This window comes from Oryx dammah, unplaced genomic scaffold (assembly GCF_014754425.2).
Source record: "Oryx dammah isolate SB20612 unplaced genomic scaffold, SCBI_Odam_1.1 HiC_scaffold_20, whole genome shotgun sequence".
NCBI classification, from domain to species: domain Eukaryota; kingdom Metazoa; phylum Chordata; class Mammalia; order Artiodactyla; family Bovidae; genus Oryx; species Oryx dammah.
The window spans coordinates 29238795-29264827 of record NW_024070204.1 but is presented as its reverse complement, the minus strand read 5'-3'; the positions used below and the strand labels follow the sequence as shown (position 1 = coordinate 29264827).

The following is a 26033-nucleotide window of genomic DNA, read 5'->3' as shown; positions in this document are numbered from 1 at the left end:
GAAAGTTTGCTTCCCGGAGGTATTTATCTTCACTGGGAACACAGAAAAGAAACAATGCTAGGATGTAGATTAAGTAAATGAGCCAGATTCTTAAGCTTCACAACTTATGAAAAGAAAACAATAAAGCATGCTAAAGTTTTATATAACTGTTTTAAAGCAGAACTTTCTTGGCATCTTCTCTTTCATGTTTTGCTTCTGAATTGTACTCATAAATAGTAGAAAGAGTTAAGATGAGATTATGTTCCAGAAATGATTATTTTTCCTGTGAGAACTCAAAATATGTTGATTAGAAGAATATATAGTTGGCAAAAAAAAAAAAGAATTAGTGATTATACAGAATTTTTCTCTCCCTCTGTTATTCCATTTTTCTCTATAGCTGATTTTTTGTGAATCACTGTAATCAACATTCTTAGGTCTTAAATGATTTTTCTTTCACTGAGCACTTGAGTCGTCTGTACAGTGTAGCTTCTTAGGAGTTTCAGGAAAAAATTCGTTTTCTATTGGTGAACTCCAGCTTTTTCTCAACTTGTTCCAAACTTTCTTCTGTGAGATCCTAAATAATGTCTGACTTTTCACTTGTAAAAGTCTTAAAGGAACCAACTTTTATGATACAGTATTATTTGATATGTATTTTCATTTCTATCTTTCTTTTTAGATGTACATACACTGTGTTATCTTTAATGTTTCTGGTTTCTACTAAGGAAGCTCGAGTTTTCTCCTCCTATAAATACCTGTGTCATTTTGATGTGAAATTTTTAGAAATAGTTTCTATGGAAAGACTTTAATAATAAATTTAGTTTAAATATTTCAATTCAGTTCAGTTCAGTCACTCAGTTGTGTCCAGCTATTTGCAACCCCATGAATCGCAGCACGCCAGGCCTCCCTGTCCATCACCAACTCTTGGAGTTCACTCAGACTCACATCCATCAAGTCAGTGACGCCATCCAGCCATCTCATCCTCTGTCGTCCCTTTTTCCTCCTGCCCCCAATCCCTCCCAGCATCAGAGTCTTTTCCAATGAGTCAGCTCTTCGCATGAGGTGGCCAAAGTACTGGAGTTTCAGCTTTAGCATCATTCCTTCCAAAGAAATCCCAGGGCTGATCTCCTTCAGAATGGACTGGTTGGTCCATTAAATATTTACTACCTAACATATCCTCCTAACATATCCAGATGGTCAACACTGAAATCAGATTGATTATATTCTTTGCAGCCAAAGATGGAGAAACTGTATACAGTCAACAAAAACAAGACCAGGAGCTGACTGTGGCTCAGATCATGAACTCCTTATTGCCAAATTCAGACTTAAATTGAAGAAAGTAGGGAAAACTGCTAGACCATTCAGGTATGACCTAAATCAAATCTCTTATGATTATACAGTGGAAATGAGAAATAGATTTAAGGGTCTAGATCTGATAGATAGAGTGCCAGATGAACTATGGAATGAGGTTCGTGACATTGTACAGGAGACAGGGATCAAGACCATCCCCATGGAAAAGAAATGCAAAAAAGCAATATGGCTGTCTGGGGAGGCCATACAAATAGCTGTGAAAAGAAGAGAGGTGAAAAGCAAAGGAGAAAAGGAAAGATATAAGCATCTGAATGCAGAGTTCCAAAGAATAGCAAGAAGAGATAAGAATGCCTTCTTCAGTGATGAATGCAAAGAAATACAGGAAAACAACAGAATGGGAAAGACTAGAGATCTCTTCAAGAAAATTAGAGATACCAAGGGAACATTTCACGCAAAGATGGGCTCGATAAAGGACAGAAATGGTAAGGACCTAACAGAAGCAGAAGATATTAAGAAGAGGTGGCAAGAATACACGGAAGAACTGTACAAAAAAGATCTTCATGACCCAGATAATCACGATGGTGTGATCACTCATCTAGAGCCAGACATCCTGGAATGTGAAGTCAAGTGGGCCTTAGAAAGCATCACTACGAGCAAAGCTAGTGGAGGTGATGGAATTCCAATTGAGCTGTTTCAAATCCTGAAAGATGATGCTGTGAAAGTGCTGCACTCAATATGCCAGCAAATTTGGAAAACTCAGCAGTGGCCACAGCACTGGAAAAGGTCAGTTTTCATTCCAATTCCAAAGAAAAGCAATGCCAAAGAATGCTCAAACTACTGCACAATTGCACTCATCTCACATGCTAGTAAAGTAATGCTCCAAATTCTCCAAGCCAGGCTTCAGCAATACGTGAACCACGAAGTCCCTGATGTTCAAGCTGGTTTTAGAAAAGGCAGAGAACCAGAGATCAAATTGCCAACATCTGCTGGATCATGGAAAAAGCATGAGAGTTCCAAAAAAACATCTATTTCTGCTTTATTGACTATGCTAAAGCCTTTGACTGTGTGGATCACAAGAAACTGTGGAAAATTCTTCAAGAGATGGGCATACCAGACCACCTAACCTGCCTCTTGAGAAATCTGCATGCAGGTCAGGAAGCAACAGTTAGAACTGGACATGGAACAACAGACTGGTTCCAAATAGGAAAAGGAGTACGTCAAGGTTGTATATTGTCACCCTGCTTATTTAACTTATATGCACAGTACATCATGAGAAATGCTGGACTGGAAGAAACACAAGCCGGAATCAAGATTGCTAGGAGAAATATCAATAACCTCATTTTTGCAGATGACACCACCCTTATGGCAGAAAGTGAAGAGGAACTCAAAAGCCTCTTGATGAAAGTGAAAGAGGAGAGTGAAAAAGTTGGCTTAAAGCTCAACATTCAGAAAACTAAGATCATGGCATCTGGTCCCATCACTTCATGGGAAATAGATGGGGAAACAGTAGAAACAGTGTCAGACTTTATTTTTTGGGGCTCCAAAATCACTGCAGATGGTGACTGCAGCCATGAAATTAAAAGACACTTACTCCTTGGAAGAAAAGTTATGACCAACCTAGATAGTATATTCAAAAGCAGAGACATTACTTTGCCGACTAAGGTCCATCTAGTCAAGGCTATGGTTTTTCCTGTGGTCATGTATGGATGTGAGAGTTGGACTGTGAAGAAGGCTGAGCACCGAAGAATTGATGCTTTTGAATTGTGGTGTTGGAGAAGACTCTTGAGAGTCCCTTGGACTGCAAGGAGATCCAACCAGTCCATTCTGAAGGAGATCGACCCTGGGATTTCTTTGGAAGGAACGATGCTAAAGCTGAAGCTCCAGTGCTTTGGCCACCTCATGCGAAGAGTTGACTCATTGGAAAAGACTCTGATGCTGGGAGGGATTGGGGGCAGGAGGAGAAGGGGCCGACCGAGGATGAGATGGCTGGATGGCATCACAGACTCGATGGACGTGAGTCTGAGTGAACTCCGGGAGATGGTGATGGACAGGGAGGCCTGGCGTGCTGCGATTCATGGGGTTGCAAAGAGTTGGACACGACTGAGTGACTGAACTGAACTGAACTGAACTTGAACTTTAAAGACTAGATTTTCAGTTGTCAACAACACAAAACACTATCAATGATATCCATATCAAATCATCCACAGCAATAAGTTGGTAGGTAGTTTTTAGAAAATATGGCAAGTTTTTATCTTTTGTGGTCATTGCTGCTTAATTGAAGTAATATTTGTTTCCAATGTGCAAAATCTGTGGTAGGCATCTTTAAGGATATAAAGATGGGTGATATGTGTAGTCTAGGGCCTTGCAGACTTTATAAAGATATAGATATTCAAAGATTTAAATACAATATCTAAAGTACTAACTGAAAGACCAGACCTAGAACCCAATATAAATCAGTATTCAATATACTAAAGGTCAAAGTGTAAAAAGTTTTGTTGTTCTTAAAAAGGGTAATTAAATAATTAAATCAAAAGTAATTTTCCCACAATAATAAACTTTGGTTCAATAATATAAGGATCTCATGTTATTAAATCCAACTTAACAACTTAGCTACTATAATTCCATTTTAAAACATTATTATATCTTAAGTGCAATAGTCAGTTTTGATTGTTAGATGCATTGAAGTTTTATAACATTTCACAGTAGTTTAAATAATATAAACTCCAAGCTGTCGTGTTAAATGGAGAAGGCAATGGCAACCCACTCCAGTACTCTTGCCTGGGAAATCCCATGGATGGAGGAGCTTGGTAGGCTGCCATCTATGGGGTCACACAGAGTTGGACACGACTGACGTGACTTAGCAGCAGCAGTGGTGTTAAATAACGATTTTTAAAATGAAATGAGGAATAGCCTTAATAGGAAGATCTACAAGAGTCACCAGGATCATCAAATTATATAAAGTGTAGTGCTCACTTTATCTTTAGTTTATTTGAGATGACAAAGAGAACTCTCATTCGCTGTTGATGAGTTGTGTTTGCAGCTGCCTTAGCTGCTCTGGCCCCATCTTCTGGCCTATAATACTTGACTTCAGAGAAGGACACTGAGCAATAGTGACACCTTCACCTGGGCACCTCGGGTCCATGCTTCTCTTCACCTTTGCTGTTCTCTGAAGATGCACTTGATAGTACTGAGAGGATGTTTCCTCCTTACTCTGGTTCCCTTAGTTCTTTGCTAGTGATGATATGCTGGTCGCATTCTAAGCTCTTTCTGTATATTACCTTAATTAATCCTCACCTCAACAACTTTATCACTCTCCTCATTTAACAGCTGAAGAAATGGAGGGCAGAGAGAGGTTAAATAACTTGCCCAATATTACCCAAGTAGTCGCAGTGTAGCTCAGGATCAAACATAGGCACGCTGCTCATGCTATTAACTTCAGAGTCTCTGGTGAATAATTGTTGAATGAATGAAAAGCATTTTCTCTCCAAATCTATCTGAAAATGCCATAACTGAGATAGCTTCAACAGTCTTCTTAACTCCAATCTCCGTTCCCTCTAGTCAGCATTAAATCCCACATCCAGACTCATATTTCAGGCTTTTTGTTATGCTTTCATTACGGTCCTCAAGTCTTCTGAAGCACATCAATCCACCTAAAGTATTTATCCATATATTTCACACATGTATACATTTTAATCTTTTAAAATGTCTCCTTTTTCTTGTGTACATGTACTTTCTATGACTAGAAAACTGGAAGAAACTATACATAATTTTTTTCTGGTTACAATATATTCAGTTTTTCATATTTAAAATAATGCACCATACCTGTCATTCATATCAATGTGAGAGAAGTGAACTAGTGAAAGTTGCTCAGTCGTGTCCAGCTCTTTGCAACCCCATGGACTATACAGACCATGGAATTCCCCAAGCCAGAGTTGGTAGCTGGAGTGGGTAGCTGTTCCCTTCTCCAGCAGATCTTCCCAACCCAGGAATTGAGCCAGGGTCTCCTGCGTCGCAGGCAGATTCTTTATCAGCTGAGCTACCCAGGGAAGCCAATGAAAATGAAAAAAATCAGTGGTTTAAGAATCCGTTGACTGTTGACTACCAGTATGTCAGGGATTTTTATCTGATTTTTGAATGAGTCAATCAAAATGATAATTAGCAATTCTGACTCTAAAAGACATGTAAACTGAGATGTTGACATTCTCTATATTTATGTTACCATTCTGCTATGTGTCTGGGGTGGACCCATAACATGACAAAAAAATGAAGAACTCTGGTGCAAATCAAATATTTACATGGTTCCATAATAGTACAAACAAGTTAAGGTGATGCATAAAGAAATACTTAACAATGTCTATAGGCTAGATTCAGGGGGATTTGTTATAATGAGCATGCAGAATCTTTGTAACCTTCTGACAACCTCTAGTTCTATTTGGTTTGTAAAGCATAGAGGGGAAAATAGCTCAGTGGGAACAAAAAGGATTTGAACCTTTAACTCTCTTTTATTCAGCTTGATCCCTCCATTTTCTTCAACAAATTGAATTATAAGCAGAAGGATATAGGATTCCACAGGCATAATAGCATGAAGTTGCAGGATTAGGGATTGGGCCCTTGTTTGGCTTTCCATACTTCCCTCTGCTGGTGTGACCCAGGCAGCCAAACACTGCCTTTGGCTTTATGACCAAGGTCAGACATTCTAACTGTTCTGTTCTCCATGTGAGTGACTGCAGACAGGGAAGGTCAGGACTCAGTGAATTGCTATTACTCAGGACATTTTCTTAAGTATAAAATAAGAAATTAAGGCTTTTGTCATAAAGAAAGTGAAATCAGCTCAATGAGAGTGGAAACAAAATGAGGATTACTGCCAGTTATGGGCAGTTGGGTAGTTACTTTTTGAAATATTTTTTAAAAGTATGTCCAAGGAGCAAGTGAAGGCAAGTTTTCTGAAACACACTAACCAGTTGAAATATGAAAACATTAAAATTTCTGAGCATTAAATTTAAATGATGAAGAATAAAGATGTGCCCAAGGCACTTCTTCTGACATGGGGAGAAAAGATTATTGCAGGTGACTGAACCAGAACAGAAGTTTAGAGAAGGTTATCAAGGGAAATAAAAAGAAAAGTCACTTTTTCATCATGATGACTAGAAACACTGCTAATAGCATATCTAATTTTAAAATGCTCACATATAACTATTTTGAATAACACTGATATGTTCTGGAAATTAAAATCAAGAAAAATTTTAAAAATGTAAGTAATAATAATGCAAACACATCTGTGTAACTCTTCAAAAGTAGTCTTTAATTTTTTTTCCCTTTCCTTTCTACCCTTGGGTTTCACCCCTCAGGTCCTCAGTATGTATTTGTGGTATTGAATTGAAAGCAATCATTGAATGCTAAAGCATGTTCTAGCATGTTCTAGGACTGTTTCTTCATTTGAGCCTCAAAACGGCTCTCTGATGTAGTGGATGTACAAGGTAGGGGATATAAAACAGAAACTGTGAGGTCAGACAGAGGCCAACCGCCAAGTTCTAGCAGTAGGAGACCTCGGGCTCAAGCAGTGGACCTATCTGAGCCTTAGTTTACTCCTCGGTAAAACAGAGATATAAATATTATCTAGGTATTAGGTTGAACCTCATTGGTGAGGAGTATACTTGAGACATTAGCAGTGTGTCTGAGACGAAGCAAAACTCAGTAATTGTTAGCTATGATGATGATTTAATCTTATGCTGATTTCAAGCAACAGTGGTTAAATGAGTCTCCAAGTTCAGTTCAGTTCAGTTCAGTTGCTCAGTTGTGTCCGACTCTTTGCGACCCCATGAACTGCACGCCAGGCCTCCCTGTCCATCACCAACTCCTGGAGTTCACTCAAACTCACGTCCATCGAGTCGGTGATGCCATCCAGCCATCTCATCCTCTGTCGTCCCCTTCTCCTCCTGCCCCCAATCCCTCCCAGCATCAGAGTCTTTTTCAATGAGTCAACTCTTCGCATGAGGTAGCCAAAGTATTGGAGTTTCAGCTTTAGCATCATTCCTTCCAATGAACATCCAGGGCTGATCTCCTTTAGAAGGGACTGGTTGGATCTCCTTGCTGTCCAAGGGACTCTCAAGAGTCTTCTCCAATACCACAGTTCAAAAGCATCAATTCAACTATCCATCAAATTAGTACCAGGAGGTCTCTACTCCTAAGCTTATGATCTTTAAAAAATATATAATATAAGAAAGCAATCTCTTAACAATGGCATCTTTTAAATAGTCTTTCTGAATGAATAAAATATTGCTTCATGTTTATTAAATTTGGACCATGTAATTATAGGAACAAATGATGCTTCATTCCTAATTGTAAAGGTGTATATGTCTGACAGCTTTTATTTGTATGGGCTGTTAAAACATTACTGTCTAATTATCTTAAGACTAGTGGCTCTGTTGACTTGGGTAGACATTAACTTTAAAGACTCAAGAGAAAGGCATATTAGGAGGACCTGTACATCAGAGCCTCAAAGAGAACTCACATTTTCATAGTATTTAAAAAAGCACAGCATATCAATTTTTGGATAAACTCCCCCAAAGGAAACCAATACCAACTTCCAAAAAGCTAACATCAGAAAATATCAATGAAATATACAGTTTATCAAATTCCACAGAAATGCATCTGATATGCTACTAAAAATAGAAGCACCTGAGAGCTTTTAATGGAAACTAGTTTTACCAATACATTGTGTGGAAGGAGAGGATTAAGAACATTGTGAAGGATAAAATGGAGGAGACAAGGGAGTTAATCATTGCTATGTGTTAATGATAATATGTGAATTTTTTGCCTATAAATGTGGATAGTTCTGAGATTTTAAATATATTCATCTTTGTGTTAATGAACAACGTCTTCAAAGTCTAATCTATATCTACCTATGTTCTTACTGAATTTAATTTTAGACCATATACCACTTATCAAGGAATTGCTATATTATGTAAAGCTGAAACGAAAGACATGGAATTTTCTGAAAATGGAAAATGACAATGCTTCTCTCTGATTTTTCTATTCAGTTTACATATAGCCAAAGATCACTTCATGGCAAACAGATGGGGAAACAGTGGAAACAGTGACAGGTTTTGGGGCTCCAAAATCACTGCTGATGGTGATTGTAGCCATGAAATTAATAGATGCTTGCTCCTGGGAAGCAAAGCTATGACCAACCAGACAGCATATTAAAAAGCAGAGACATTACTTTGCCAACAAAGGTCCATATATTCAAAGCTATGGTTTTTCCAGTAGTCATGTATGGATGTGAGAGTTGAACTAAAAATAAAGCTGAGCACCGATGAACTGATACTTTTGAACTATGGTGTTGGAGAAGACTCTTTAGAGTCCCTTGGACTGCAAGGAGATCCAATCAGTCCATCCTAAAGGAAATCAGTCCTGAATGTTCATTGGAAGGACCGATGCTGAAGCTGAAACTCCAATACTTTGGCCACCTGATGCAAAGAACCGACTCATTGGAAAAGACCCTGATGCTGGGAAAGATTGAAGGTAGGAGGAGAAGGGGACAACAGAGGATGAGATGGTTGGGTGGCATCACCAACTCAATGGACATGACTCTGAATAGGCTCTGGGAATTGGTGATGCACAGGGAAGCCTGCCATGCTACAGTCCATGGGGGTCGCAAAGAGTCGGACACGATTGAGCAACTGAACTGAAGTGAAAGATAATCTAAGAGATTTTGGATAAAATCCAATACTCTTTCCTTTAACAATTGACAAGAAAATATGCACCTCTTTCCATTTGCCGTGCTGGCATCACTGACATTTTCACAATCCTGATAGTTCTATCTTGAAATCTCTGACTTTTGGAACCTCCTGCTTTCTCTCTCTCGGCTTCGCATTCAGTTAATTGGGAAGTCTGGGTAACTCTCCTTCTACTGCATGGGCTAAAGCATGCTCTTCCTTTAAGACATGATCCCAATCCCATCACCTCCTCTAGGAAGCTCTGCTGAACCCCTAAGCCCAGTTGGCCCCTGTCTTTTGTATTTCCACTATCCTTTGGGGATGCCCATTTTATCACTGAGCTTGCCACATCTGGCTATAATTATTGCCAATAATATTCTCCTAGGGCAGTGGTTCTCAAATTTCACCACATATTGGAATCACAAATACTTAATTAAAAAGCAAGTAAATTGGAATCTCTGGGGAAGTGAGACTCAGGCCAACATACATATTTTTAAAAGCAGCACGTCTCAAATTTTAACGGGTATGGTGGTGGTGGTAGTTTAGGCTTTAAGTCGGGTCTGATTCTTGTGACCCCATGGACTGTAACCTGCCAGGCTCCTCAGTCCATGGGATTCCCCAGGAAAGCATACTGGAGTGGGTAGTCATTTCCTTCTCCAGGACATCTTCCCAAACCACAGATTGAACCCACAGGCCCTTGTTTCCTGTGCTGCAGACGGATTTCTTACCGCATATCCACCAGGGAAGCCCCTTAATATGCATAAAATTCACCTAAAATTCTGCTTTTGTTGAAAAGCAGGTTCTGATTCAATAGATCTCAGGTGAGGGCCTAAGAATTTACATTTCTGACAAGCTCCCAGGTGACACAGAGGCTGCTTATGCTAAATCAGCTAAAAGTTCCCCCAAATGGTTATGTATTTTGGAAAACAATATGCTCCTTATCTGTATCGATACCTATATCTTAAGCTCACAAACTTTTACCCAAATAGGCCCACTTCTTTCTACCCCTACCTGCCACTACCTTTTCAGGTGAGTAGAAGTGTTGAGAATGGTCTCATAAATCAGAGTTTGGGCTGTCACTCTTTCAGCTGTAACTGGCCTTCCTCACTTCTATACACAATAAATGCATCCCTCGCTAGCTGTGCCATCTACGTGTTCCTGTGTAAATCTTTCTGTGCACAGAGAAATGCTGAGGGGCATTAATTAAGACAACAGGGCTTCCCAGGTGGTGCTAGTGGTAAAGAACACACCTGCCAGTGCAGGAGACGTAAGAGACTCGGGTTCGATCCCTGGATCAGGAAGATCCCCTGGAGCAGGGCATGGCAACCCACTCCAGTATTCCTGCCTGGAGAATCCCCATGGACAGAGAAGCCTGGTGGGCTACAGTCCATGGCGTCGCAAAGGGTTGGACATGACTAAAGCAACTGCACACACACACACACACACACACACACACACACACACACACACAAACACACACATGCACGCATTAAGACAGCATGAGAAGGAAGGTCTTGCTACCTTTGCTTGTGCTTCAGTTTTAAAGCTCATCTTGTATTCACTTCATGGTTTTATTTGTTTATTTATTGAAGGATGATTGCTTTACAGAATTTTGTTGTTTTCTGTCAAACCTTGACATGAATCAGCCATAGGTATACATATATCCCTTTCCTATATATGTATAGGTATACATATATCCATCTCCTGCCCCGTCCCACCCCTCTAGATTGATAGAGAGCCTCTGTTTGAGTTTCCTGAGCCATATAGCAAATTCCCAGTGGCTATCACTCTGGCCTCCAGATACATTTCCTGCTGTTTCTTGGACTCTTATGTGGCTTTCTTTTTTCTCCTTCTACACCTGGTAGCCTCTTGCTCCCACACCCATTCTCTCATTTTCCTCCACTGTTACTGTCATCCCTATCGACTAGCACCCAAATAACTGGAACCAAGGAATGCATATATAAATGTAAACAGAGCACACATATACATATTACATTACTTACAATGTAAAAACGTCTTTCTTCTACTGAAGTGCATTTGTTCAATGGCCTTACTTTTCCTCAGTTAATGCCTCTATCTGTTGCATGAAAAGATGAATCTTTTCAGTTTTAGGCCTTAGGCTTTGCGTAGCTATTATTTATGGGCTTCCCAGGTGGCACAGTGGTAATGAATCCACCTGCAGTGCAGAGATGCAGGAGACGTGGGTTCAATCCCCAGGTCAAGAAGATACCCTGGAGGAGGAAATGCAACCTGCTCCTGTATTCTTGCCTGGAGAATCCCATGAACAGAGGAGCCTGGCAGGCTACAGTCCATGGGGTTGCAAAGAGTCCGACAGGACTAAAATGACTTAGCACAATAGCACAGTTTAAGGTTCTATTAGCTTTTGTACATCTTTATATGTCAATCTAACCACAGTCTTTTGGTTCTCAGAGTTTGCACCAAGGCACCCTGTTGTGCAGCAGGGAACTCACTGCAGCACCGGGAAATATTTTTAAAAATTGAGGGAAACACAGAGCAATGGCAACCCACTCCAGCACTCTTGCCTGGAAAATCCCATGGACGGAGGAGCCTGGTGGGCTGCAGTCCATGGGGTCGCACAGAGTCGGACACGACTGAGCGACTTCACTTTCACTTTTCACTTTCATGCATTGGAGAAGGAAATGGCAACCCACTCCAGTGTTCTTGCCTGGAGAATCTCAGGGACAGGGGAGCCTGGCGGGCTGCCGTCTATGGGGTCGCACACGACTGAAGCGACTTAGCAGCAGCAGCAGCAAACCTTGAGGTTTCAGACATCTTGTGAATTACTAACTCAGAGTAGTTCACAGTTTCAACAGTAGGTGGTGCTACCTTCCTTTTGATGATGTCATATATTACTATTTGTGAAGCTGAGTTTCCCACAATGCACGTGCATGTGCTCAGTTGCTTCAGTCGTGTCCAGCTCTTTGTGACTCTATGGACTGTAGCCTGCCAGGCTTCTCTGTCCATGGGATTCTCCAGGCAAGAACACTGGAGTGGGTTGCCATGTCTTCCTCCAGGGGATCATTCCCATCCAGGGATTGAACCTGTGTCTTTTGCATTGCAGGTGGATTCTTCTACTGCTGAGCCACTGGGGAAGCCCATGTTAAAAAGCAAGTATGGTGCAGAAATCAATGTGGAAGAGTTGTGCAGTGCAAAAAAGTGGACCAACCTGTTGCCTTATGAGAAGCAAATCTGTTTTTCCTTTTTAAAATATTTATTTTCTGCTCGCTTTTAATTGTGGTACAAAAAAATTGTAGTCTTATCTCTTTGTTGATAAAATATAAAGACAGATTCACAAAAATGCCTTATCAATAGTTCAAGAACACCTCTTACATACATTTGATAGAGCAATGCTGGCATCTACGATAACTTTAGTTATTGCGCTTGACTTTTTCCCCAGGGTATATTTCTTCTTTATGGATTAGAACATCAAGGAGATGGGGGAGGGGCAGATGAGGGGAGGAAGAAGGGCAATGTTTCTTGCTGCCAATAAAGTATACAAGTCCAATGAATCAAACTGAAGCTGTGATTGTGAAGGGATTTTCCCACAAGCCTCGACATTTACCACCCATTGAGAGATCTGTTAATTACATCATTTTACTTTTGCAATGATATAAAAATAATCAGCTTCCATGCATTAAAGATTTAATAGAGTATATTCAATGGAGTTTTCATCGAGAACACTAACTTCTTTCTGCACCTACTATGTGCCAGCTACTAGTTCTTGTCTCACTTTACACTGCAACTCTCTGAGGTAGATAGGCTTTGCTTCTGCATTTTCTAGATGAAGAAACCAAAGCCTGAAAAGGTTAACAACCTTTGTGGGCCACACAACTGGCACCTGTCAGCACAGTGAAACGGCCTCAGATCTGCCTGAGTCTACAGCTCACACCTCTTCTCCACGGCAATATTACCTCTCACAATTATAATCATAAAGCTGATTCTTCTGAGGTTTTACCCATTGCTGCTTCTAGTGTTTTGAAATATCTGTATTTAAAAATACATGTTATTGTTTAATGTAAAATGGCATCACAATTTGAGAAGAAAAAGAAAAGAAAAAGGGGACTCAATTATTTAAATAAAGCACTTTTAAAAACTTAATCTTGGATAACAATAATGTTATTTGTATTGTAGAAAGTGCTTTTAAGATTATAAGATTTTTTTTTACAATAATTGCCCTATTAATGTAGTGCTATTCAAATTTCACAAAGGAAATGGAGTGAAGTATGAGTAAGTGGACTGTCTTTCTTCAGCAGTCACACAGCGTGTGAATTTCATAGCAGATACAAGGCTAGTCTCTCAAGGATCCATGTTGATGTTCACCCCTTCACTGAATACTTCCTCTCTTATGTTATGCCACATTAATAATTCACTTCATTGGAAAAATGCCTGGTTACCATAGATGGTTTTCCTTCATTTATTTTGGTAGATACTTAAAAAGAATATTTGCATCCGGTTATTCAGGGATATTTGATAATAGATTGAAGTGTGAACATGCAGCCCTTGGAATCTGTAAAATTTATGCTATTTGTGTGATATCCAAATATATATGTTCTAAAATTGTAGTTGTACTCATAAATGAAGACTTCTTATCGTCTCTATTATGTTTGTCCCTAGATTGTTTATGGAAAGGATGTGTGACAATTATTTTCCTGATCAGTACCATGTTCTGAAACAGAGAATCTGCAGAGTGCATACCTGTATCCCTGTCTTTCTCACTTCTTAGCAGGATGCAGATCGTATGCAGTGGAAATGTGACTGATGATAAAATTTCAGTGAAATTCATGATGACAGTATAAGCAAGCTGTATCCCTGACTCAGCTCCAGTAGTCTGTAAGGGCTATAATAAGCCATGCCTCCTCATTTAACTTTCTGGAGTCAATAAAATGGTCAGATGATATTTGGAAATGGCACCTTTACATAACCATTTCCCTCTTTTGTGAACTCTGCCACAATTAAATCATCAGGTTTTGAAATGCCTGGTTATTAGCAATTATTGGAGACAAGACAAAAAAGCAGCAGCAACGCAACTAAATCTAAGGCAATGGTGGGTTTTGAGGATAAAGATCTCCGTTTGGTCAGAGCATAGTCGGCTCTGTAGGTAGCAGAGTTAAGAAATAGTTAATTTGAACCTGGCCAAAGGACAAAGGCTCAGAATGTTTTTTTTTTTTTTCTCCTCAGAATGAGAAAAAAGGAAGCTTCCTTTCCTTACAGCTTAATCTCTCTATTCCTATTTTTAATACATCCTACTTTATAGAATAGCTGGACCACATTTTTCAAGCTAAAGTAAAAATTAAAGGATTTATGATAATCCTATGCGGATGGTTGTGGGTGTTTCATTTTCAACTGAAGCATTTCTCTTTCTTTGTTGCAGTGCTAACATTTCTCAGCTTCTTGCTACAGTCTTCTTTCTGAAACTACTCAAGTGAAAAAAAAAAAAGTCTTACCAGATAAGCAACAATTCTTACTGTATTGGGGGAAGAGTTCACATCCTCCCTGTTCTATTTATGAAAAGTAACTTCTTCAGGCTTTTAAAACCAGAATGTCAAAGAGCCTAATGGAATCCTACCTTGCCCACATACTGATAATCGGATCCCGTATATTCCTCCAGGAGAAAGAACTGATTCCACATCCAGCTCCTTTTCGAACGGCTCAGCTCATTTTTGCTGTTTCCAGAGAGCTCCAGGGTCCTTTTCTTTGCCGGGAAACCACTAGTCCTCTTAGATAATGGAGTTGAGAAAGTTGGGTAGGGCTGGCCAACCCAAAAGAGAAGCAAGAAGTATCGGTAAGTTCTCATTCTGATGCCACAGTCCAGTCTCGGAGTTGCAGGTACCCCTCTCCTTGAAATGTCTTTTCTCACTGCACTGTATCCAGCCTCATTCCTCCTTTCTTCCTTAATGTTCTTGGCTTGGCTGTCAGAGAATATCTGGAAAGAATAATAACATATCAAGCATTTTTAGAGATGCTTAAAATTCAGTGTTAGAGCAAATAGCTCTGGAGAAAAAAAAAGAGGACAGAAATTTGAATAGCAAAACAACAAAAAAATAAGTTGGCTATCAATTTTGAAATGAGGAAAACGGTCTTTCAGATATGCTAAACGGAAGGCGGGTGCTGAGTATGAAGCTACTGTTTCCCTCTTTCCTTTTCTATCACTTAAAAATCCTATTTTAAGTAATAGCTTGCTGTAGGTCAACATGCCAGAGTAGATTATTTCACTACTCTTTTACCTCTGAGTATGTGGGCTGAGATCTGGTTAGAAGAAATGAGTTTGTGTTTCTGATTCTATTTGCATATTTATCCTCACGAAAGAATATCACAGACAATTTTGATTCAATTGAAAGTGGATAATGTTGAAATTTCGCTAAAGTGTATTGAGCACCTGTGATAGGAAGGCAGAAACCTGTTCTGCAGACTCTTGGCTCCTGAGATGTGTTGTGATGGAACAGCCGGGTCAAACAAGGTTGGAAAAGACCTTATGTCTTCTCTGCAGAGTGCTCATTAGGGTATTGACTTTTCTGAAGTGAAATTCTGTAGCAATGATGATAAGCTTGTATTTAATCCAGTATTTTCCAAACTTGACAGGGAAAGTTTTTTCCTCATATGACCCAATTAACACTACAGGATGGGTTAATGAACAAGCTATAGAATTTGTGTTTAATAGTATAGAGAATAAAATGAACAATTCTCTTCAATTTTCTTTAGGAAATCCTGGTTGGCTTTTATCTCTAAATTTTACTTGTATCATAGGCAACTAAGTATGTATATTAAAATTGGTCCAACAGTTTTTTTGTAATACTCACAGGTACATCAAATGTACTTCAATACCACAGTGAGGGCAATAGATGACAAGATCTTCAGAAAAGTCAGCTATTATAATTGCGGGTAATAATTTTCCATGACAAATATTAATTTTTAATATTAATTAATATAAATTGATTAAAATTAATTAATTTTTACAAACACAGTCTAGCATTAAAAAAAATTCCTCATGCCAGAATGCTTGGCAAAGATGCAAAGATATCACAATTTGGTTTACCATTTTACCTAATTAAACTAACGCATGTCTATATCTCCCTCCTAAAATTTCCCACATTTCTTGGGGAAAAAAAAAACCAATAAATTACTCCTTTATCTTACTATTTGAATAGAAAAAATGTGTTTTTAAATAATACTAACACAAAAATGAAGAGCTTTGTAAGGTAGACTATATGGTACAGTTAAATAGGTAAATACAGGTAAATAAATGCAGATAAAGGAACAGGTTTTAGGCAATCTGATCAGTATTTCTTTTTCCCTCTATGTCTGAAAGATTTGTCCCTTTGTCTCCTAATTTTCTGCCAGGTAAATGTATATATGACCAGTTTTTTTTTTTTTTTAACCTCAGCAATGAATAATTATAGCCACCCAACACATGTTTAAGTGGAAGTTTTCTGGTGGAATATAAGTGAAATATTTCATAGTGCTCAGCATTTTTAAACCTTTATTCAATTATTCTGCATCTTCTTGACAGCAGGCTGGGGAAGTTGAAAATTCCACAGGTGAGTGAGTTAGTACTGTGACAATTAGTCATGCTGGAAGAATGCCAGGTACCAGTATATTTGTCATTATGTGGCCTTGGTACAGGTGTGGGATGACTGATGACCAATTAGGTAATGACAGTTCTCTCTTCTCATGGATAGGATATAAAGGGACTGAGCGACCATATGGAGAAAAGCCCTCTAAAGACATCTATGCATTTCTAGTACTCGAGATGGCACTGAGGTTGATTCAGTGGAAATTGCATTTTTCTTCATTTCCCACATTCTCTGTTATTTGCATAGACACATCCTGCAGTGAAGAGTTACACGTCTTCGGCTGCACTCAGTGTGTGCCCCACGGTACTGGCAGGGAAGAGGGATGCAGAGAATGGAGGTGTCAGCTGTTTAAAAACTCCTAAAGGCCATTTTAAAGAAAAATCGATCCCTATGGATGTTGTGTGCAAACTCTACAAGCTGTTGCCACTTGAATATTAAATATTAGTTCTTTTTAATATCACAGATACCAAAATGTCAAGTATTTTACTTTTTTTTTCTGCTTAGCTGGTAACAAGCTTTTAAAGTGGTACAAATTTAAGCACTGTCTCCAAGTATGGTAGAACATCAGTTTAGTTATCAGCCAGCTCTTTTTGTATCAACGTGGGGAAGCAAAAGATAATTGCGGACAGCTTGTCTGTGAGCCCCCTCAGGGACAGTAACCCTGAGGGACATACCGTTCATTCATGAAGAAAGAATTCCCTGAATTCCCCCTGGAAGAGATTCTACTCTAGCAAAAGGGATTATAGCAGGAGCAGAGAACTGGGGCCTAATCCAGTGCTTTGGCCACTGCCCGCCATAACCAACTTCCACCATGCTCACTGCCCTCACTGCACTCCAGCCACAGAAATGGGACCAGACAAGCGTGAATGTCTTGCCGCAAGACACATGTCATGGCTCCTGGGTTCAGCACATCCAAAGGTGAGAAGGAGAGGATAGAAGAAAGGGTGTGTCCTTGTTAAAACTCAGTATGCAAAGTTACTCAAATTACTATGATCCACTCATATTTGGTGTTTAGAGGGATAGCTTTCTCTACGAAATTCTATAGTTAAAAAAATGCCAACAAACTCTACCCTGTTGAATATATAACTTAGCGATCCTCATGTAATAATATTACTTATGTAATACTACTTAATACTTCTTAAGTCAGGATTGCATGGTTGTCAAGATTATCAGTGTTGGAGCCAGACTGCCTGGGTTTAAATTGCTATGAATTTGTGAAAATGCTTAATCTCACTGCACCTTAGTTTCTTGTTCTATAAAATGGGAGTTATTATGGTAACTATCTCAGAGGGCGTTATGAGGATTAAATGTCATTACATGCACTTAAAACAGTGACTTGCAGTTAGTAAGGTATTAATACGTATTAGCCATTGTTATCATTATTTCTACCACTATTGTTATTGTTACTATTTGCATTGCAAGTTTAGAATCCATCTACAGTAGCCTGCAAAAGTGTCCCCAAAATAGTATAGTTCCCTTTTAGGCTTAAATACTTTTTATTTTTCAAGAAGCATTTCCAAGCAAGTCAAATTCTCTTAAAATTAAAGAAAGAAGCATTTAAAAATCAGAATTAGTCCATTTGTTAATTATTTTCCTTTGTGAAGACTTCAATTCAGTGTTTCACAGTAACAGTGTAGAAACAGAGAAGACAGACGCTTTATGCCTACAGCCTGCCTCCAGAAGAATATGGGCAAAAACGAAAGTTCACCAGAGGACAGACTCATTCATAGATTCTATGTGTCTTTTCCCCCTTTCCATTTTGTTAATGTTCTGAAAATCATCTTTACTTTATTCAAGCGGAAACAATCAGAACTAACTTCAATGTTGTAATTTTACCTTGCAAAAATGGTACTGGATACACATTCTTTTATGATTTAACATGCTGATGATATTATATCAGATGAAAATTTGGTATAGTCAAAATGAATGAGATACCTATTTTAGATTTTAATCTAAAAATATGAAATGAAAAAAACCCCATATTCCAAACATGACTTTGTGCTAAGTCGCTTTCGTTGTGTCTGATTCTTTGTGACCCTATGGACCATAGCCCACCAGCTCCTATGTTCATGCGATTCTCCAGGCAATAATACTGGAGTGGGTTGCCATGCCCTTCTCCAGGTGATCTTCCCTACCCAGGGATCAAACCCGTGTTTCTTAAGTCTCCTGCATTGGCAGGTGGGTCCTTTACCACCTGGGAAGCCCAAACATGACCTTAGATGAAAAAGCCGCTGACTTCTGAACAGTTAAAATATAGGAAAACCACATGGCAAGTAGTAATCAGATGTGCTCGTTCATTCTGTAGGTGTCAGGCAGTAAAGTAAAATGACAAAAAGTAAGAGCATACATAGACACCAAATTTTAAAATAGTAAGGATGGTTATTCAATTAGGAAAGAACCAAAGATTAGATGGGTGGCACTAACAGAAGCAGAAGATATTAAGAAGAGGTGGCAAGAATACATGGAAGAACTGTGCAAAAAACATCTTCATGACCTAGATAGTCATGATGATGTGATCACTAATCTAGAGCCAGACATCTTGGAATGTGAAGTCAAGTGGGCCTTAGAAAGCATCACTACGAACAAAGCTAGTGGAGGTGATGGAATTCCAAATGAGCTGTTTCAAATCCTGAAAGATGATGCTGTGAAAGTGCTGCACTCAATATGCCAGCAAATTTGGAAAACTCAGCAGTGGCCAGAGCACTGGAAAACGTCAGTTTTCATTCCAATTCCAAAGAAAAGCAATACCAAAGAATGCTCAAACTACCGCACAATTGCACTCATCTCACATGCTAGGAAAGTAATGCTCAAAATTCTGCAAGCCAGGCTTCAGCAATACGTGGACCGTGAACTCCCTGATGTTCAAGCTGGTTTTAGAAAAGGCAGAGGAACCAGAGATAAAATTGCCAACATCTGCTGGATTATGGAAAAAGCAAGAGAGTTCCAGAAAAACAACTATTTCTGCTTTATTGACTATGCCAAAGCTTTTGACTGTGTGGATCACAATAAACTGTGGAAAATTCTGAAAGAGATGGGAATACCAGACACCTAACCTGCCTCTTGAGAAATCTGTATGCAGGTCAGGAAGCAACAGTTAGAACTGGACATGGAACAACAGACTGGTTCCAAATAGGAAAAGGAGTACGTCAAGGCTGTATTTTGTCACCCTGCTTATTTAACTTCTATGCAGAGTACATCATGAGAAACACTGGACTGGAAGAAACACAAGCTGGAATCAAGATTGCCGGGAGAAATATCAATAACCTCATTTTTGCAGATGACACCACCCTTATGGCAGAAAGTGAAGAGGAGCTAAAAAGCCTCTTGATGAAAGTGAAAGAGGAGAGCGAAAAAGTTGGCCTAAAGCTCAACATTCAGAAAACAAAGATCATGGCATCCAGTCCCATCACTCCATGGGAAATAGATGGGGAAACAGTGGAAACAGTGTCAGACTTTGTTTTTTTGGGCTCCAGAATCACTGCAGATGGTGACTGCAGCCATGAAATTAAAAGATGCTTACTCCTTGGAAGAAAAGTTATGATCAACCTAGATAGCATATTCAAAAGCAGAGACATTACTTTGCCGACTAAGGTCTGTCTAGTCAAGGCTATGGTTTTTCCTGTGGTCACGTATGGATGTGAGAGTTGGACTGTGAAGAAGGCTGAGTGCCGAAGAATTGATGCTTTTGAACTGTGGTGTTGGAGAAGACTCTTGAGAGTCCCTTGGACTGCAAGGAGATCCAACCAGTCCATTCTGAAGGAGATCAGCCCTGGGATTTCTGTGGAAGGAATGATGCTAAAGCTGAAACTCCAGTGCTTTGCCCACCTCATGAGAAGAGTTGACTCATTGGAAAAAACTCTGATGCTGGGAGGGACTGGGGGTGGGAGGAGAAGGGGACGACAGAGGATGAGATGGCTGGATGGCATCACGGACTCGATGGACGTGAGTCTGAGTGAACTCCGGGAGATGGTGATGGACAGGGAGGCCCGGCGTGCCGCGATTCATGGGGTCGCAGAGAGTCGGACACGACTGAGCGACTGAACTGAACTGAACTGACTAGAGGTGAAGAACTCGCCTGCCAGTGTGGGAGACATAAGAAACTTGGGCTGGATCCTTGGGTTGGGAAAATTCCTTGGAAGAGGGCATGGTAACCTACTTCAGTATTCTTGCCTGGAGAATCCCATGGACAGAGGAGCCTGGCGGGCTACAGTCCATAGGGTCACGAAGAGTGGGACACGACTGTAGCGACTTAGCATGCACACAAAAATTAGACAGTAGGGCAGGAAAGTATATAAAGCAAAATGGATATTGTACCATTTTGCTCTCATCTCCTCATGGCATCAAGAGCAAACTAGGTAGAAATATAAAAAAACTCTGTAAAAATGAACCTTGAACTTCCTAATTATAGCCCAATGAGAGTTTAGCAATGAACTTAAAAGATTTCTTAATAGATCATGTCTCTACTTTTTATTTTCATTTTTGCTGAAATCTGTTTTTTAGGAGGGGGAGATTTCTATTTCTTATAGGCAATTGTTTGCTCTGAAATATGATGTGCAAAAGGGGTTATTCTAGAAAAATAGTTTGAATCTTTGCAGAAGCCTTTTTTTTAGTGATGTGTAGAAGGTAATTAAGATGTTTATGGATGGTAGGGCAAAGTCTACATAGCATTCATAATTGCATATTTTGAAATTTTATTTGCCTGGCAGCCAGTATGGATGTATACTTCAGCCTTCACAAGAGCATATAGTCAAGTCCAGCTTTTATTTAATGCATGCCAGTTAGAAGAAGCCTGAGCCTCATTAATTCAGGTTCTACCAATTTAGAATATGTGATAATTAATGCAGAAGCTTGGTTGAAGTTTTCCTTTGATTAGCAAAATCTTTCCCCCTAGATTATTGCAAACTAATAATGTAAAATGTTTCATAGGATATACAGAATGGGAAGACAAACTACAATGTCTTCAAGTTCCCTGGAATACTTTGGAATCACCTTTTATTTGCAAATAATATGCTAATTAGAAAACATCTCTATTGATTGAATTGCTTCTCCAGCGACTCATGTTTGATAACAGTTTGAACTATCTGGTTTTGAGATATTGATTTTATTATACTATTTACAGACAAACAAATAAGTAAATACTAGACAGATTTAAGGGCAATATAATTACTTTGAAGTTTTTAGAATTCAGACTTAGCGTACATTTATTCTGGTGTTCCTGATTAATTCTAATCAGTGCAATATTACTATAATGCCATCTAGGCTTACAAATTAAACCAAGTACATTAATTTTTTTTTTGGTATGCAGAGGCTTAACTTTGGCACTGAAAGCCCAGTCAGCATTCAATAAAGCAAAATTATTAATATACTTGAACCATTTACCCTAGCAAGAGAATGTTTTTTAAAATTTGTTATGAAATGATTTTTTCAAATAAATGGTGTTGCACAGAAATACTGTAGCATAGCACTTTGCATGATTCTGCTCACAGAAAATATTTCTGAAAATATTATCTACCCATAAATCATCCTAACGCATTGGCATAACCCATTAGTAATGCTTTTAACATATGTACCATGAATCCCTGAGGCTTCCCTGGTGGCTTAGTGATAAAGAAGCTGCCTGCAATGCAGGAGATGTGGGTCCGTGGCTTCGATCCCTCAGTCAGGAAGATCTCCTGGAGAAGGAAATGGGAACCTACTCCAGTTTTCTTGCCTGAAAATCCCATGGACGGAGGAGCCCTGAGGGCTGCAGTCCATGGGGTTGAAATTGTAGCACAACTTAGCGACTAAACCACCAGCAGCAGCATAAATTCCTACTGAATTTTTGGTACATCTCACATTCTACTGTTCATGAAGTAGAAAGTGAAAGTGAAAGTTTCTCAGTTGTGTCCGACTCTTTGTGATCTCATGGACTATACAGTCCATCAAATTCTCCAGGCCATAATACTGGAGTGGGTAGATGTTCCCTTTTCCAGGGGATCTTCCCAACCCAGGGATTGAACCCAGGTCTCCCGCATTGCAGGTGGATTCTTCACCTGCTGCGTCACCAGCGAAGCCCATATAAAGTAGGAAACAGCTGGTTATTTACAACTATTTAGCATTTCTTTTGACTCTATTATGTTCTAACAGCCTGAAATCTCTCCATTCCCACACCATCTTTGAGTGCACTGAGGACAAGGATGGTCTTTACTCCATTAAAACCTAGCAAATCAAAGAAACAGGACTGTGCTATCAGGATGAATTAAGCAGAGTGAAGCCAAAGGGGCACATCTTCCTACAGGTAAATCTTTAAAAATATATATACACGTTCTTTATTCTGAGAGGAGTTTTACAGCCAATTAAGTTGGTTCACAATTTTCTGATAACCCAAGGAACTTTGTTTTGAATAGGTTGCCACCTGCTGTGAATAAAAATAAGTCTTTAGTACATGGCTCATCTTCTAGAAGTGGTGACATAAGGATAGAACCAATTTAAAATTTTTGGTAGAGATTTTACATGAAGTCTTCATTTCTAAACCTCCATTTCATTTTTCTGTAAATGTCAAAGTCACTGTTGAGTAAAATTGGTTCCGTTTCGTGTGTGTAATGAACTCCACTGAAATGTGTCAAACAGCCTAGGCATCTTCCATCACATAGGATTCCTCTTCTGCCAATGAATCATTATGGCAACAGTCATCTAATGCTGCCTGAATTTTTTGTAAATGTTTATATTTGTGGATAATATGCCAATCTGTTTGCAAACTGATGTGTTTCCAGATGAAGCTATTTCAACAGTATTACCCTTGTTCTAAAATCATATTCTAGACATTGCATTAATGAAGATAAAATCAAATGTGTTACAGCACAGAAAATGGTGTTTTATATGTAGTTGAGGCTTAAGGAGTATTTGTTGAGTTGAAATACTCAGTTGGGACCAGAAACCCCCAAAACTTGAATCAAAAAGACAGAATTCTTTTTCCATGGGGGTTGGGGTGATCCAAACTATTTTATCATGAGGGGAAGTATCAGAGTACAGTTAAGAACAGATTCTAGCAGGCCATGTCTCTGTTAGCTCAGCCTCACCCAACACTGCTGGGCAAGTAGAGGATGGATGTGTGTCTACATTTTTTAAAAATATATAAAACACAATAATATTAATAGTATCTACCTTGTACGATGGCTGTGAGAATAAAATGAATGAGTCCCCATGAGGTCTTAGCTATTAAGATGCTCACAAATACCTAAACGGTATCTTAGCAGAGGACAGACTTTGCCTCTTGCACATCTCTTGTTTTACCTTTTACAATTGAGGAACTGTGGCCAGTGGCTCATCTTTAAAGATCAGCACATGTCTATTTCTGGATTAATTTGGAGCCACAGAAGCTCTAATGACATGTTCATTTCTGGAATGGAGGGAGCTGCCTCCTGAATCATGTTGGCACTTGCTTACAACCCTTATGGATGCCTGCATAATGTGTGTTCAACTGTCGTTCAATTGCCTTTTGCCATCTCATGTTCTCTGCAGTTTCCTCAAACCTGCTTGCTTCAGTCCTTTATGTGTATTGCCTGGCTCCTTGTGCATGCTGTCTTTTCCCAAAAGATTTACTTGTATGAACAAAGGAGAGGAGAAAGCATTTTATGCTTGTAACTAGCTATTCATGGCATGAATTTTGAACATTTCTGTAGCAAAGTATATGTTCAGGTTGCAGAACTGTATGAAAGACTTGCTTTCCTGTCACTCCCTGCTTGTACATGAGGCTCTTCTGCAGCTTTGTTAATTCTTTTGGACACGTGGCCATTTAAGACAATGAGCTTGAACAAGACTGCAAGATGTCAAAAACCACGTGCACATTCTTGTGAATGATTTCAGTGAGTTTGGTCTTCTTTCAATAACTCAATGAAAGGGCAGCCAGAGGGTACCGGCTGGGAGCTACAAGCCTACCTTGGTGGGGTGAGGAGTTCAAAACAAATTTAACTTTATTAAACTACAAAAGGAGTCACCTGGTTGGTTTTACCATAAAGTCACTGTGAAACCTGGCACATCACAAATGATTTTTAAAGGCTCCTACTCATGAAAAGTGCTGTGAAGAGTGGAGATGTTGTGCTTATTCTTGCTGATATAATGTCTAAGCCTTTCTTATATGGAGTCTAGCACATAGTAATAAATTTGCTGTGTTCTGTCCCTGAACTATGTGCTGGGCACTGTGCTTAGCACATCACAATATTATGTCTTCATTTAATTCTCATGAGAATCTGTGGCATAGAGAATACGCTTATAACTTCTGCAGATGAGAAACTGAAGTTTAGAGAAGCTGAGTGACTTGTCCAGGGTCATGTAATGGGGATGTGATGAAGCCAGACTCTAGCCCTGGCATATGACTCTGGAGTCCTTTTCTGAATTCACTCTGACAAGTTACAGGCCGCCAGGCTGCTGCCCAGGAGAAGCACTCAGTATAGCTGTGACCTTACAGCAGAATCTTCACAACTCCCCTAAAAATATAACAACAATATAGGTCTCTGAGAGGTAAAAATAGTTGTCACAAATGTCTAAGCAAATAAGGATGGCAAACAATGTTTGCTTTGTCCCATGCCATGAGATAAATGCTTTTGAAACATGTAGTCTTAAACAACAATTCTTTGAAATGGAGACCGTCACTCTTATCCTTCACTCTAGAGATAAGAGAGACAGACTTGGAGGGACCGGATGCTTTGCCCAAGGGGGTGTAGCTAGTAGCTGGTAGATCAAACCCAGCTCATCTGGAGGCTCCTTCTTAGCCATAACATTCACTATCTCATTTGTATTTTGCTCAGGGAAACAGCATCTAGCTTTTATTTACTCTCATTTCAGACAAGATTTGAACAAATTTATCATCAGGTTTCTAAATCCCCAGCAAATTAAAGAGACTGTGTAATGAGTACTGGAAACTGAAGTCCCATTAGTAGGAGAAAGGCAGAGAAAGGCTTCAAAAGGCAGGCAGAAAACTAAAGAGAAAATGGACGGAGTCAGGGGCCGGCCCTGGCAGTCAGGCGACACTCTGTATTCCTATGCTGAGGACAATGTCTGAACACACCCCAGGTGTACACCTGTAAAATAAAGTGGATGTATGGATGAACGCATGAGCGGCTGAATATAAGGATGACTAAACCATGACTTGACTATATGACTAATGACTGTAAGGATGGACATACCTCACAGCACTTGAGCGAAATCCAGCATATGAATAGTCACGATGATGACCTTGAATCATTAAGAAGAGTTCCTAGTTTTCTTGAACTTTTGGCTTGAGAAGTCATGGATATGTAGAATGAACACAGGCAATATGATTGTCCAAAGTTACAACAATGATATTCATTTGTCCATACTGCATGGCATGTAGGGTCTTAGTCCTCTGACCAGGGACTGAACCCGGGCCCTTGGCAGTGAGAGTGCAGAGTCCTAACCTCTGGACTGTGCTGCTGCT

At 39.5% G+C, this 26033-nt stretch overlaps 1 protein-coding gene across 1 annotated transcript in view; it reads right to left on the bottom strand.

Moving 5' to 3' along the window:
- Window positions 1-26033, bottom strand: part of CDH6 (cadherin 6) — a 154309-nt gene that overhangs the window by 52048 nt on the left and 76228 nt on the right. Inside the window, exon 2 of the mRNA XM_040262273.1 lies at window positions 14593-14949. Coding sequence (XP_040118207.1) covers window positions 14593-14820 — 228 coding nt within the window. The 5' untranslated portion in view covers window positions 14821-14949. The remainder of the gene's footprint in view (window positions 1-14592; window positions 14950-26033) is intronic.